Source organism: Thecamonas trahens, assembly GCF_000142905.1.
Source record: "Thecamonas trahens ATCC 50062 unplaced genomic scaffold supercont1.59, whole genome shotgun sequence".
NCBI classification, from domain to species: Eukaryota; order Apusomonadida; family Apusomonadidae; genus Thecamonas; species Thecamonas trahens.
The window spans coordinates 46,334-61,200 of NW_013657621.1; the positions used below are offsets into that span (position 1 = coordinate 46,334).

A 14,867-nucleotide genomic window follows, 5' to 3' on the forward strand; every position below is an offset into this window, starting at 1 on the left:
TGGTGGTGGTGATGGTGGTGGTGGTGGTGGTGATGGTGATGGTGGTGGCAGTGGTGATGGTGATGGTGGTGGTGGTGGTGGTGGTGGTGGTGATGGTGATGGTGATGGTGGTGGCAGTGGTGGTGATGATGGCAGTGGTGTGGTGGCCATGGTGGTCATGGTCGTGGCCATGGCCCGACAGTCCCAACAACCAAAGGCAGGCGGATTTGGCCAAACTGACACTTGTCGCTGACCAGCTGCAGCCGTCAGTGCGGGCAAGCGGGGGATGGCGGCAACACATGAGGACAAAAGTCAGAGGTATGATGCGTTGCTCTTCGTACAAGGGGTATCCGAGCGGTTGCGGTCGTACGGTGTCTACCTCTCGCAGGAGGAGCTCGGACGTGCTCTCGACTCGGCGGGCCTCTCAACCGAATCGGCCGCAGCCGCCGCAGCCGCTGGTCGACAGATCGGCGGCAAAGACGGGCTCGATCTTCTGCAGGCGGTGGTTGCACCGCTCCGCACCTCGCTTGTAGACTCGCTTGGCTTGGAGGTCTCGGACGCATGTCTTGTTACTGCTGTTTTTGGTCGCCCTGACATGCCCGCTGTCGCGCGGGATGCTGCCCAAGGTCGCGTGGCGGCCCGTGACGGCAACGTCTCGGTCGACGACTTTGCCGATGCCATGTACGAGCTGTTTGATGAGCATGGTGGCGATAAGCCGGGCGGCGATCGGTCGGGCGCAGGGAAGGCCCGGTTCCAGGACGCCGCCCGCCGCGTCATCGCCAACCGCCACAAGCCGCGGTCGACGACTTTGCCGATGCCATGTACGAGCTGTTTGATGAGCATGGTGGCGATAAGCCGGGCGGCGATCGGTCGGGCGCAGGGAAGGCCCGGTTCCAGGACGCCGCCCGCCGCGTCATCGCCAACCGCCACAAGCCGCAAGCATCGCTCGCCAACACGTCGGTCGACGACTTTGCCGATGCCATGTACGAGCTGTTTGATGAGCATGGCGGCGATAAGCCGGGCGCAGGAAAGGCCCGGTTCCAGGACGCCGCCCGCCGCGTCATCGCCAACCGCCACAAGCCGCAAGCATCGACGGCAACGTCTCGGTCGACGACTTTGCCGATGCCATGTACGAGCTGTTTGATGAGCATGGTGGCGATAAGCCTCGCTCGCCAACACGTCGGTTGACGACTTTGCCGATGCCATGTACGCGCTGTTTGATGAGCATGGCGGCGATCGGTCGGGCGCAGGAAAGGCCCGGTTCCAGGATGCCGCCCGCCGCGTCATCGCCAACCGCCACAAGCCACAGGACACATCGGTCGACGACTTTGTGGACAGCTGTCTGCCCCGCCGCAGTCACAAGCGCCACCGTCAATCGCGCGATCGCCAACATTGTCACCCTCATCGTCGTCGTCGTCGCTCTCGCACATATCCTCAGGCGAGGTCACCCACTCCCATGTTCCCCGACTGTCCCGTCCGCTTCAGCGCCTCGTCGCCTTCCTCGTCGACGCTCTGCACCTTGATGACGAGCCAGCGTTCTCGCCCCTCATCCGCCCGGTCTCCGAGCTCCGTGATCTGGCCGACTTTGCTACCGCCCCTGCATCGTTCTCTCTCGCTGCTGTTGCCGTCCTTGGCGTCGATCTCGGCCGTGCGCTCCCGCGCAACCTCTCCAAACCGGCTCTGGTCGTCGATGCGCTCTTTGCCTATCGCAGCAAGTCTGAGGAGAGTGACAAGGAGCTGCCTGCTTCCGCAGATCCTGATTTTGCTTCTGCCTCGCGCATCTCGCTCTCTCCCCAGCAGCCCGCATCGCCGGACATGTCGGTTCTATCGGACGCCAACCTCTCGCTCGCTCGTGAGCTCATCGTCGCCCAGCACGAGTACGCTGCCACCGTCTCGCTGCGCCAGGCCGAGGCTGAGCGCGCCTATCGTCTGCGTCGCGAGCAGAATGACCTCAACTACCGCATCGCCCAGTTCCGCGCAGCAACTGCCTCGCTTGCTTCCTCGCCGCAGCCTGGCCTCCCGCTCTCGCTTTCGCCCATCGCCCCGCCGGTCTCGATCGCCTCGGCTTCACCGGCTCCGTTCTACGTTGCCCCGTCTACGTCGCCTCCGGCATCCCCTGCTTCCGGCCCAGCCCCTCCTCCTGCTGCGCGCTCATCTCCGCCAGCTGACACATCAGCTGACACTCGGGTCCCGTGCTCACCCTCGCCCCAGAAGGTGTCCACCGCAGCCATCCGCCCGTCGCCGCCGCCATCCGACTCGGAGCTGCGCATGGCAACGTACCTCGGCGATCGTGAGCTGCGCATGCAGCGAAACCTTGCTCTCATGACCGGAAGCGGGAGCCCAAGCCTATCGCTCAACTCCACCACACCCGGCTCGTTCCTTCCCCACCTTGCCCGCCGTTGAGGCAGCCGCGTCCCGGTGGAGTGCGCTCCGCTGCACTTTGCAGTTTTGCAAAAATTGTGCGACTCGGGCACACCCGCAAGGCACACATAAAACGCCGATAGCTTCTCCTTCCACTCAACTGTCGCAGACACACACAGTCCTCCCTTTTGTCTCGCCACTCATCACCGCCATGCCTGTTGATCCCCGTTCCCGTGACGCCCTTGAGTGCTCCAGCGAGCGCGAGTGGCGCTCCCGCGTCCGTTGCGCAGCCGCCAAGCGCCGGCGGAAGATGGCACGCACTGCACAGAAGGAGGGTATGACTGCCCTTCGCCCCTCCCCCAAGGCTGCCCGCAAGTCGGCTGACACGGTGTTCGGCCATGCTGCCGCTGTCCCGGAGCCGCCGACCAGCCTACGCGCCCCGCCGTCCGTCTCCGCCCCGCCATCTGTCCTCGGCCGCTCCGCGCACACCTGCAGCGGTCCCGACGACGCAGATGCTGTCCGTCGTGCCTTGGCCAAGATTCAACACTGTTTCCGCGGCGAGCGCAGTGGAGCCCGTCACCATCGGGGCTCTCGCTACGCCGCCTGCTCGGACGTCACGCCCTTCTTCCCAGACACCACCACCCACCTCTAAACGCCCCGCCACACACACACACACACACACACACACACACACACACACACACACACACACAAGCTGATGCCCTCCCTCTTCTCGCATCTCGGCACCGCCTCGAGTGTGCCGTCGGTCGTGCTTCCGATTGTCCATAGTTTGCGCGATTGCACTGTCCTGCCGTCACACACACCTGACTCGCCGTCCCCATGCCCATCGATCCGTCGTCACCGTACGCAAAGGCCTGCGACTCCCATGCAGCCTGGCGCACTCGGGTACACCAAGCCGAAACCCGTCGCCGCCGCACGCGCTACCGTCGCCTCGAGGCCCCTGCTGTCTCGCCATCGCCGCCGCCGCCGCCACCACCGCTTGTCACACATGCCACACCTAAGCCGACCCGGCGTGCCGCCATCGGCCGCTCGGCGCGCATCCGGCGGTCGCCGGCCAGCGACGACATCGCCAGTTTTGATACCTCAGACGATGAGTACAGTACCAGCGATGATGAGAGCAACGTCCCTAGTTGTGAGTCTTCCAGCAGCAGCGACCTGCCGCTCTTGCCGCCCACTCCAGCGCGCACCGGCGTCGCTAGGGAGATCGACTCGTGGCGTGGCCTTGTTGTCGGGTACGCCTCCCTGATGGCCAAGTCCGGTATGCAGACCTCCCGTCACCATGCTGCTGTGCAAGTAATGCTCGCTGAGTCATGCTTCATACAAGCATCCAGCGACTCTGCTGCTACTCCACCTCCCATGGCGCCCATCGGCTACGACGACTTCACCAGCGGGTTCTTTTGATGCACAACCACACACACACACACACACACACACACGCACACGCACACGCACACGCACACGCACACGCACACGCACACGCACAAGCATGCATTCATTCCTGATCGTGGAACAAACAAACCCTCTTTCAACTCAATTCAGTCGTACCCCTCTCAATACCGACAGAAACCGTCTTCGTACGCAGTCATTGCAGCACCCCCCCCCCCCCCCCCCCCCCCTCCCCAACCCCTCAACCCTCAACCCCTCTCCCCTCTCCCCGACCCCTTCTCCCACCTGTCGCATCCGCGTGGCAACACGCATCCCATTTTTTTGGGGGGCAACTGTGACGTCCTTGACGTCACACTCAGCACAGACTAAAACACGGCTTCCATTTTCTGGCCGTCATGCAGCAGCTCACACACACCTCTCTTGCTTCTCTTAAGACACCGGTATGACCTTTGACGCCAAGCTTCTTCAAGCCCTTCTCGAGGGGTACACGGGGGACGACCATGATTTCGATGATGCCATCGATGTCTGCGACGAGCTGCTGGCTGACGCCGACGACGCCGACGAGTTGGACGACAACTCGGCCCTTGCTACCATCGGTCGTAACAACCTCATTGCCAGCGCTTTGACCAACGACAGCCGCGATATTTTCCCCTTTGCTAAGGAGTGGAAGTCGCTGTTCTCGGAAGAGACCTCCCTGTCAGCCGACATTCTTCTGCTCGCCACCATCGCCGCGGCCACCCTGCCGCCCCAGGCGCTGGTCGACGGACTGCTCCGCATGTTGGTCGGCGGCTCGTCGGTCCGGACCGCAGCCGTCTTTGACTTTGTTGCCGAAATCGTGGGCACTGTGGGGAACGGGCTCACACTTAGCTCCATTGTGACCAAAGCTGCCGAGCGCGGGCTCTCGTGGGACGTCTTCTACACCATCGCCGACGCCTTTGACGTCGCCTCGCGCCTCGCTGTGGCAGATCTGGTCCGTGAGGTGACGGCCAACGAGATCCATCTCCAGCTGCCTCACTCTTCCACACCGTTCTTCTCCCACTTTGCTACCCTCTTCGTCGACAACGACAACGATAACGATGACGCCCTCGCCGGTCTCCTTGCTTTTGTCCGCGGCGAGATGCACGGCATCCGTCCTCTCATCTCGGCCATGCTTGAAGCTGCAGCGGCGCCGGACACGGCCTTTGATCTCGTCGAGCAGGCCAACCTGAGTGGTTTTCCAGAGTCCGATCTCGTCAAAGCCCTCCACTACGCGCTCATTCTTGGCTTCTCTAACGTCCTCGGCACGGGCAAGACCGTCAACGACAACATTGCCCTCGCCCAGCATGTTGACTCCATCCGTCGCTTTGTGCCGGCCATCTCGCTTGCTCAGCTGGCCTCGGCCGCCACCGACATCGGCGACGACGCCGGGCGAACGCGTGCGGCCGACGCGGTAGTCGACACGCTCGTCAACGTGCTTGACCTTCTCACGGCAAAGGTGCGCGGGTCGTCCTTCAAGCTCGATGTCCGCAGCTCGCCGTGTGTTTCCATCTCCCCGCGACCTGGTGACGCGCCTGGCTTGGCGGTCCATCTCCCGCCGGTCGGCGTCTTCTCCATCCAGAAGCCGATCTTCAGGGGTTGCACCAGTCGGCTGGAGTGGAAGCCAGTCCAACCCAGCATCGGCTTTGGGCCTGATGCCTACGATCATGGCGAGGACGCTCACGCCGTCGATCCTGTTCTCCAGTGCCTGACCATCTCTGAGCTGGTCTCCTCCGTCCACAACATCACCATCACGCTCCGGGTCCGCCCCCTCGACATCGAGGTCAACGTCAACTTCTACAAGGCCCACGGCATGGTCCTGCAGGTCATCCATGCACCGAAGGGCTTTGACGTCGTTGCTCCGACCCGGCTGGACGAGATGCGTGATGGGATCATGGCGTTTGTTGTCCCTCAGGCCGCGGCCGGCGGGCTGCGCGCGGGAGTGCCATCGCTCCCCAGCGCCCCGCTTGCCATCTCCAAGTTCAACTCGCCGATGGTGAGCGAGGTCAAGGAGCTTCTGGCTCGACTTGAGCCGGAGGATGGCCCAAAGAGCGGGGTCTTTAGCATCGATCCACACCTCAAGGCGCTCCTCGCGGTCTTTGACCACTACCCCAAGCCGGCCCGCCTGCACGAAATCGCGCCCAACAACATCGACGAGGTGTGCAAGCAGCTCCAGGCCCACGCGCCATCGATTGTCACCTACCGCCTCCTGCGGCTGTGTGGTCTCTCACGGAGCCACATCCAGCAGCTGGTCAACCTCGCTCCCAACCTGGCTACCAACCGCCTTGTCCTGCTGCCGGATCCGGATCTCCTGCCCATCATCCGCTCCGTCGCCCGCGTTAACAGCGCCATCGTCTTCGCCGCCTCGCTCCGCGATGACGCCACCTTTGAAATCGTCGCCTGCAAGCCAAACACCCCGCTTGGCGCTGCTCTCTCTTCTCCTCCGGACCCTGAGCTGCTTCAGCCGCGCCCGCCAAACGTCGTCTCAGTCTCGGCCGCCTTTGATCGCATCAGACTCGCCAGCAAGCTCGACCCCACCGAGCTGATCGACTCGTCAACAAGCGCAGGCAACTCTGTCGCCTGCCAAGCCATCACCAGGTCCATCATTCCGATCGTCATGCGTGGCAACTCGCCGCGTGACATCCTCGAGACATGCGCAAAGTCGAACGTCGACAAGACTCCCTTTGCTGCCATCGTTTCCACCTGGGACTCGTTGTCGGCCGACAAGCTCAACCTCGCAGCTGTGCTCGGCCTCGACAGCAACATCCGTGTCGTGTTTGTGCCCAATGCCGATCAGACCAAGCCGGCCACCGTGATGAGTCTCGCTGCTGCTGCTGCTAGCGATCGTCCCGGGAGAGAGCGACTCCGCGTTGTGGTCGTTCTCTGCTTTGCACACACGCCCGACGTCCAACTCCTTCACCCGCGCGTGGTTCTGCCGTCCGGCGCCGTGGTCCGAGTCAAGCTGGATCTGATGCGCGTCGCGCTTGCGCCCTCTGACGATCATTCCCATGCGCCAAAGTCAACCGAAGCGCTTGCCGCCAGCGCCATGATCGCGCTCTGCGGTCCTCACACCAACACTGATCTCTCGGCTCCGCACTCTGGCGTCAATCCGGCAGTCCACGCTGCGGTCATGGCGGAGTTTTATGCCGCCGACGTTGCAGCCTCGTCGTCGCAGGCCTCAGTCGAGGTGGACGCCTCGGACGAGCCTGGCGTTGGCCGGGCCCGCCAGATCGCTCGTCTCGTCAAGACCATCGTCGCCTGCGGCGCGGACAACAAGGTCATAGTCCCATCGTTTGCGGACTTTACCGTCGCCAACCCGCACTTGGCCACGCTGCCAGCCGCAACGCGCGTGGGAATGTGGCTCCGACAAACGGCTGATGCGGTGCGGGCCCACATCTCCGACCGCGACATCTCTAACGCCGTCGCCGATCTGGTCAACGTCGTATCATCGACCAACGTCCTTGAGCTTGCCTCGGCCATTGGCATGGCCACCGGCGACGCGCCGGGCTACTTTGGCGTCTTTGGCACCTCGCAGAAGATTGCCAGTCTGAGCGAGCTCCACCTCCGCGGCGGCAACCTCGACTACGTCAGCATCACCAACGCCATCGCCGATGGCGCAGTCGCTTCGGCGCGCGCTTTGGCAGACGTTGCCGCTCACTCACCGAGCCCGCTTCACATCCTTCTCATGGTCCCACCGCAACGCCTTGCCCGTATCCTCTCCGCGGCCACGGCCGATGGCCACAGCACCATCCTTGACATGATTGCCGATCTCGGCCTTGCCTCGGGTCTTCGTACCACTGCTCTCGGCCCCTCCTCTCACCCAATCATCCCGCGCAGCTCTCGGCGGCGCTCCTTGCGTGGGCGGCAACAATCTGGCTCGAAGACGAGCTCGAGCTCACTGCGGCCACCATCAGCACCATCGTCGACCCGATCATTGCTGCCGGCATTTCTCTCTTCTTCCCGAGCAGGGAAAAGGCTGACGAGAGCCACTACTACAGCCTCCTCGTCCGCCACCTGGTCGCCACCGGCATTGAGCTGCCGGGACAGCTGCAGCAGATCGTCATGACCGAGACCCTCGACTCGATGCATCTAGGCGCCGAGGAGAAGGTGATCATCGGCCAGAGCTTTGTAAGCCTCTGCCTCTCTGTGCCGGACAGCCAAGCCTTCCCGCTACGCCGGGATCTCATGGGCTCATTCGCCGAGTACAACGAGCGCTCTGCCTCAGAGGCCGGCGCCATCATAGACAAGTATCGCCTCGTGGTGACGAGCGAGGCCACCGTGGCCTTGCTTATGTTGCGGCGCGACGACGACGCGGCCAGCTTCTACTGTTTTGTCCAACATCCTGCTCTTCTCGCGCGGATGGGCGCGGGAGACGCGCTGCGGACGGTCGTCGCCCCGCTCGTCACTGCCGAGCCGACAAGCGCGTTCCGGCTCGTCCTCGCCCTCATGCACAACATCGAGGTCATGAGGCAACTCAAGAGCGAAGCCGACAATGCCAGCAGCTGCTGGGCCGCAGACATCATCGATGCGGTTGACCGGCTCCGGATGGCGTCAGAGTGCGGCTTCCTCCTGCCGCCAGCCAGTGACCTTATGGCCCTTGCGCGGAAAGTGGCTGCCGATCCAACCACCGTCATGACCACCGCCGTCGACGAAGGCAGGGCACTGTTTGAGGTCCTCGCGTTCAAGTTTGCGATCTCGGATGAGCTGATGGACAGCGATGGCGAGCAAGTGGACAAGGACATTCTCGACACCGCCAAGTCGTTCCACAAGCTTCTGCACCCGGATCTGTGGGCATTTGCGCAGGCACAGTACATCGGCCATGAGTTCCGGCTACTCCATGCCATGGCATGGGCGATGAAGCTTGACGAGGTGGACGAGCCGCGGATGCCAACCGCGCCCGACGATCTGATACTGCGCCGGTTCTGGGCCTTGGCAGACAAGCTGCCTGAGGTGCGCGCTGCGCTCAACACCGCCACCACTCGCGACTTGCTCTTGACACCAGTGCCGGCCACCAAGTACCTTCTGGCCGGCCATCATGCCGTCCTCAGCGCCGGCGAAGTCAACGCGCGAGTTGCGTCCGGCCCGATCTCCGCAGACGGTTCCAGCCTCGTGTCGCGGATCGAGACCGAGTGGATGACGCTGCCCGGGAGGAGCAACAGGCACGACCGGGACAGGTTGTGCTTCGGCCTGCCAAAGACAACGGCGGCACCCGCAGATGAGGTGATCCGTACCCATCGTCAACAGCTTCTCTCCAGCGCGGCGGCCGGCCTCGTGCTCGATGGCGCCTGGAACGGCTTTGATCTTGGCTCGGGCGTGTCGGCGTTGTCGGTCGCTACCAACCTGGTGTTCCTTGCCAGGGCGCTGGGCGCAAAGTACGAGACGTATCCATTCATGTCAGGCGAGGAATCGGAGAAGATGGTCATGATCTCCAAGCCCGCAGCACTGCTTGAACCGGAGATGCTCGGTAATCTGGAGGTCCTGGTCACGATTGGCTCTGATCCGGAGGAGATGCTGGCGACGATCGTCGATGAGCTGTCGAGCACCAACCTGGTGGTCGACGCCGAGCTGTCCAAGCTGAAGCACGCCACTGATATCAAGGCACTGCTGACCGAGGACGAGCGGAAGAGTGGCTTTTTTGCTACTCTCAAGCGCTTGTGGAACAGTATGAGTTCAAAGGCGGCGAGGGCTGCAGCGGCGAAGGTGGAGGCGGCGCGGACGACCGCAGACGGCATCGCGGCCTCGCTGACACAGTGGTACTCCAAGGCGGTGTGTGACATGTACTACGCACTGCTCGTCATGGAATGGTTCCACAACACCGGCTTTGATCTTGGCGCTGTCGTTGCAGCGGTCTCCGAGCATGTCATGGGCGACGGCGACGGCGACGTCAACGATGCAGTGCGCGCCATTGGGCACGGCGCCAGCATGTGGGCCAAGCACTTTGGGTCAAAACCGTCACACACGGCGGCCGAGACCATCTGCGCCGCCGAGGCAAGGGACTGGCTCCCGATTGTGGTCAACCACGGGACGGCGCCGACCAGTGGCCATGCGGGGCTCTTTGAGTCCTCACCGGCATCGGTGGCGTGGACAGCGCGCGTCCTCCTTGGTCCGGCGGCGATGACCTTTGGCGCCATGCGCGAAGACGACATCATGGCCTACAACCAGCGCACCTGGTTCTCGCGGGCAGCCAATCACGCCGCGGTAGCCATTGCTGCGCTTGGCGACGACGACACGGCCGTGCTGGAGCTTGTGACGGGGATTTACGCAAGCGTTCAGCTCATGAACAGCGACGCACACACGCTGGCGTACGGCCGGATGTTGGCTGATGCAGTTCTCGCGCAGGCCTCCGCGAGCGCGCCCCTGCTGCGCACCGCGCTCCGCAACTTCCCGCCCCCGATCCGGCGCAAGATGGATGAGGTCTTTGCCAAGGCGGGCGTGCCGTCGGTGACTTGGTCTCCTTCGCGCCATGCGCCATTCTGGCCATCTAAGCCGCTCAGCAAGGCGCTGTCCGAGATTGAGCCGCCGGCCGACGCCGCAGCGAGCGGCACGGCGGCGGGCTGCGATGAGGACGCAACCGCCAGCAAGGAGGATACGGAGTCAATGACGGACAAGGCATGGCAGCTGAATCAAGTCACGGTGCTTTCGAAGCCGGCGCGCCGCCGGCGCGTCCAGCATAGTCTCCGCGCCGGCATTGCGTCGAGCGGATGGAGTGCAGGCGGGCGGGTGGACGCGCGGGCGGCGTCTGCGGGATCGGTCACCAAGGCGCAGCTGCGGTTGGGCCAGTTCTCTACAATCGACGTGTCGGCAATGGTACAGGTAACGTCGACGCACGGGATCGTGTCGGTGGTGTCTGTCCGGCCGCTGGCCGAGGTGGTCGCGTTGTACGACATGCGCCACTCGTCGCCAGTCCTGCATCTGATGGAGGCCAGTGCGATGGCAGGGGACGATCCGCACCTTCGGGTGGTGCGGCAGTTTGGTTCGTCGGAGGAGGCGTGGCGAGTGCTGCTTGCAGTGCCCATCGGGACGCGGCTGGTGGCATCGGGCTTTGTCCTCACGCGCATCGCAATCTCGTCGAGCTGCGCCATCGACTCGCCGTGGCAGCTCTCGGTGCTGAGCCCGGATCCGGCGCCGCGGTCGTTCGCCGACGTACTCGCTGCACATCATGCCGGCGTGCTCCCCAGCCAGCTTCCGACCGAGGTCGTCAAGGTACTGGACATGCTGGCGAAAGCGATGGTGGCCAAGTACTGTGTGGACATCGCAGAACCGGCGGGTGCCCAGGCGCTCGCTCAGGCGCTCGCCCAGGCGCTGGCCGCCGTGCCGGACCAGTTTGCGGACGATGTGACGGCGATGCGCGAGGTGTGCAGTGCCTCGAAGATCGACAACGTGCTTTCAACGCTGCCACGACACCTGCGGGCCGCAGCTAGTGCTGTGCGGTTCTGTAGCCAGAGCAAGCGGATGCTCGTGGCGCTCTTCGAGGCGAGGCCGCAGCTGTCGGGTTACTGGGACACCGATCTCGCGCCATCGTGCAGCTACGCCAACGGGTACTGCATCCACGCGCCGTCGGCGCACACGACCCGGTTTGAGGCGTGGCAGGCGGAGACCGAAGTTTATCCGCGGCCAACGGGCTGGACGGTCTGCGACGTGACGACACTCGAAGCGGTGCCGTTGGAGTGGATTGGAGTCTCGGCCAAAGCGCACGGACGGGAAGAGGTGGCCAAGCTCGGGCTGGATCTGGAAGACGGATCGCAGATGGCAAACCAGATTGTGATTGGCTTTGTGACGGATCAAAAGGTGGTGGAGCAGCTGGTGCACGGCGGACATCCCGATAAGCCGCTTGTGGAGCGGATGGCTGCGGCGCGCAAGTGGCTCAGCCTCACGCTGGCGGCACCCATTCCGGCCAGCCTCAAGCAATGGTTGCTGGACATTGCACGGCAGGACGTGAGCCCTGTTTGGCCAAACGAGATCAACGGCATCACCAAGGTGCTTGCCACTGGCCTGGCGCTGTTGCTGCGCGACAAGGTGTGCGCCGAGGCGGGAAGCGTGGCGTGCAACAACATGCTCCTCGACGCACAGGCGAGCGAGGAGAGCGCGCTGACGGCGATGACGCAGCGGACGGCTGGCTACGGAGTGCTCCTCTGCAGGCCCGACGACCTGACGAAGGTGCGGAAGGCCAAGGTGCCGATCGGGCGGGTGCTTGATCTGAGTGGCGGCGGGATGGACGGCCACGAGATGTACACGTTGATCATGGACGCGCTGGCGGAGCGGCCGTTTGTGTACGTCAAGGGCTTCAACCCAACCGACGACAAGTACGTCAAGCTGGTGTGCGAGCACACGCATGACGCGCCGTGGACATACGTCTACATCGAGATGGATGCCGGGCAGCTGTTCCGTGCCGCCGACTCGGATCGGTTCACCCTGCTCTCGGAGCCGGCGCACCAGAGCGCGTCCGACCAGTCGCTGGGGCAGTCAACCAAGGTGATGGTGGAGACAGAGCGGCGATCGCTTGCTAACGATGGCGAGCTTTGGGCGATTGCGGAACCAGCGCTGAGTCCCAATCTTGTGACGGAGCGCGACGCAGAGTGGAAGGTGCGGCTGACGAACGCATGCACGCGGGGAGTGACGGTCATCGTGTTGTGCTCGGACCCGGGGACGGGCAAGACGACGATGGTCGAGATCATGTCTTCAAAACTGCTCAAGGACGGTGGCATCGTCGTTCGCATCGACTGCTCCTCGGTGGAGCTGGAGCGGTCGACGGTGGTGGCTGCGGTGGAGGCGGTGGTACCCATCGACGGGAAGGTGCGGACGGTGCTTGTGGCCGACGAGTTTGATCGGCTTGACCGGTCGCAGAAGGACGCGCTCTTTGCCTGGGCCCTTCCCAAGCGGGCATGGCTCCAGGTTGTCTGCCTCGCTAACCGCAAGCACTCGTGCGATGTCGAGCTGCTCGACGCGGCTGTCCTCCACACGCCTTCGCTGGAGTACGAGACCATCTGGGCTCGGCTCAACATCGACGAGATGGTGGAACTGATGCCCCAGCTGTGCAGCGGCATCAAGGGCTGCCGCCTCGGAAATGACGTGCGGCGCAAGCTGAAGGAGTGCGCCGTTGCGATGCGGCTGCTGTTCGGCGAGTCTGTCCTCTCGCTGCGGCACGTCAAGTCGCTGGTGGAAGCGATCTCGGCCGAGACGCCGGGCCCGCTTGCCTCGTGGCTGCTGGGGCGCGCGTGGCACATCGGCGACAAGATGGCGCACGCGTTTGCAGAGACCTTTGTCAAGAGCTACAAGGGCACACCGACGGGCGGATCGCCGTTGGGGCTGGTGGCGGCGGCGGCGGTGAGGGCGGCGCAGTGGGGCGTGGTTGGCGTGGAGGTGGCGGCGGCGGACCTGAAGACGTACCCGGAGTTTGTGTCGCAGCTGGCGGAACCATACAAGAGCCATCCGCTGGTGCGACTGGCGGCATATCTGCGGACGGTGCTCAAGTGCAACGCCGATCTGGACGGGCTGATGGCGTTCGAGGTGTGCGATGGGTTCGACTTTCCGCTCTTCTACAACGCGACGGGCAAGAGTGCGGCAAGCGGGGGCCTGGACACGTGGCAGACAATGGTGGTCCCGGGTACCTTCCTCAGCCTCGCAGAGATCAACGACCGTCTTGAGCGCGGGCTCGAGTTTAACTGGTACGAGATCGGCGAGATGTGGGTCGCCGAGCCGCCGACCGACCACGCGGCGCTGCGGTCTGTGGCGTCCAACGCGACGTCCATGGCGACGATGCTACAGGCGCTGCCGGCGGAGACCCTGGTGGACATGCTCAACGCCGACGATGCATCGTGCGACTTTCTGCTCAAGGTGGCGGGCGCGCTGTCAGCATGCAGCAACATGGAGGAGCCGCTGTACACGGCGGTGTGGGCTGCGATCCGGCGCTGGCCATTGGCCGACAAGACGCCGAGCGCAGTGGCAAGCGAGGTGTTCACCACGATCGGGACCATCAGTACGGGCCTGCTCGGCCGATGCCTCACCTGGGCCGCAGTCCACGCGACGGCAATGACTGTGCCGGACCGGGCCAGCGACTGCAACGAGCTCCTCGCGCGGTGCCTCATTCACAGCTCGGGACAGGTTGGGCTGGCGGCCGGCGAGAGCGACGAGGAGGCCGATGTGGTGGCAACGATGTGGGGCGGGCGGTTTGCACCGCTGCTGGGCGTTGCGCTGGCGATCGTGAGTGAGGAGATGATGCACGCGGCAGCGCTGCGGGCGGCTGTGTCGCAGCTTGTGGCGCGCGAGCAGGCGCCTGATCCGCGGTGGCCAGGGCTGGTTTGGACCGTCCACGGTATTGCCCACGGAAGTGGACCGCTTGCGGCGGCCGCCATCACACGCGCATTTGTTGAGTGGGCCGCCGTGTTTGGCTCGGGCGCGCTGCCGGTGGCGATCCCGGCGGTGGCGACTGCGGTCTTTGCGCGCGCTGTCTCGCTCGAGTGGCAGGTGGCGAGGAGCATTCTAGATGCGGACGAGGGGACGGTGGCGCCCAACCCCAGAGTGATCCGCGGCGAGACGATCAAGCAGCTGCTGCACGTCGGGTGTCGCGCAGGCGACCGAGTGACCGGCGCGGCGTTTGCGCATCAGGCACACCGGGAGGCGGTTGCGTCGCTGGCCCGGGATTAAACGTGAATCTGAAGACAACAACAAAGCCCACGAAGACGCTGCGTACAACTGCCGCGACGACCGCTGCGACGACCGCAACGATCCTGACAGTGTAGTCGTGGAGGCGGCGACGTTGGGCGATGGTGATGGTGATGGGCATGGGCATGGGCATGGGCATGGTGATGGTGATGGTGATGGTGGTGGGCATGGGTATGGTGATGGTGATGGTGATGGTAGTGGGCATGGGCATGGTGATGGGCATGGTGATGGTGATGGTGATGGTGATGGTGGTGGGCATGGGCATGGTGATGTGCATGGTGATGGTCATGGTGATGGTCATGGGCATGGGCATGGTGATGGTGATGGTGATGGTGGTGGGCATGGTGATGGTCATGGGCATGGGCATGGTGATGGTGATGGTGATGGTGGTGGACATGGGCATGGTGATGGTGATGGTGATGGTAGTGGGCATGGGCATGGTG

At 63.9% G+C, this 14,867-nt stretch overlaps 4 protein-coding genes across 4 annotated transcripts in view; all 4 read left to right on the plus strand.

Moving 5' to 3' along the window:
- Positions 1 to 278: 278 nt before the first annotated feature.
- Positions 279 to 2,382, plus strand: AMSG_10371 (uncharacterized protein; the record flags this gene model as incomplete). The annotated part of the gene is made up of 5 exons (XM_013898088.1): positions 279 to 297; positions 324 to 751; positions 808 to 1,108; positions 1,143 to 1,309; positions 1,336 to 2,382. 5 exons carry the CDS (start codon positions 279 to 281, stop codon positions 2,380 to 2,382), a joined length of 1,962 nt encoding a protein of 653 aa, XP_013753542.1.
- Positions 2,383 to 2,551: 169 nt separating this feature from the next.
- On the plus strand, positions 2,552 to 3,762 carry AMSG_10372 (uncharacterized protein; the record flags this gene model as incomplete). The annotated part of the gene is made up of 2 exons (XM_013898089.1): positions 2,552 to 2,953; positions 3,298 to 3,762. The coding sequence occupies 2 exons, from the start codon at positions 2,552 to 2,554 to the stop codon at positions 3,760 to 3,762; spliced, it is 867 nt and encodes a 288-aa protein (XP_013753543.1).
- Positions 3,763 to 4,189: 427 nt separating this feature from the next.
- Positions 4,190 to 14,424, plus strand: AMSG_10373 (uncharacterized protein; the record flags this gene model as incomplete). The annotated part of the gene is made up of 2 exons (XM_013898090.1): positions 4,190 to 7,553; positions 7,646 to 14,424. 2 exons carry the CDS (start codon positions 4,190 to 4,192, stop codon positions 14,404 to 14,406), a joined length of 10,125 nt encoding a protein of 3,374 aa, XP_013753544.1. The 3' UTR covers positions 14,407 to 14,424.
- A 431-nt stretch (positions 14,425 to 14,855) lies between these two features.
- The window catches only part of AMSG_10374 (uncharacterized protein), a gene marked incomplete at its 5' end in the record, with an annotated part of 1,625 nt that continues 1,613 nt past the window's right edge, over positions 14,856 to 14,867 (plus strand). The window contains one exon of the mRNA XM_013898091.1: positions 14,856 to 14,864. Coding sequence (XP_013753545.1) covers positions 14,856 to 14,864 — 9 coding nt within the window. The remainder of the gene's footprint in view (positions 14,865 to 14,867) is intronic.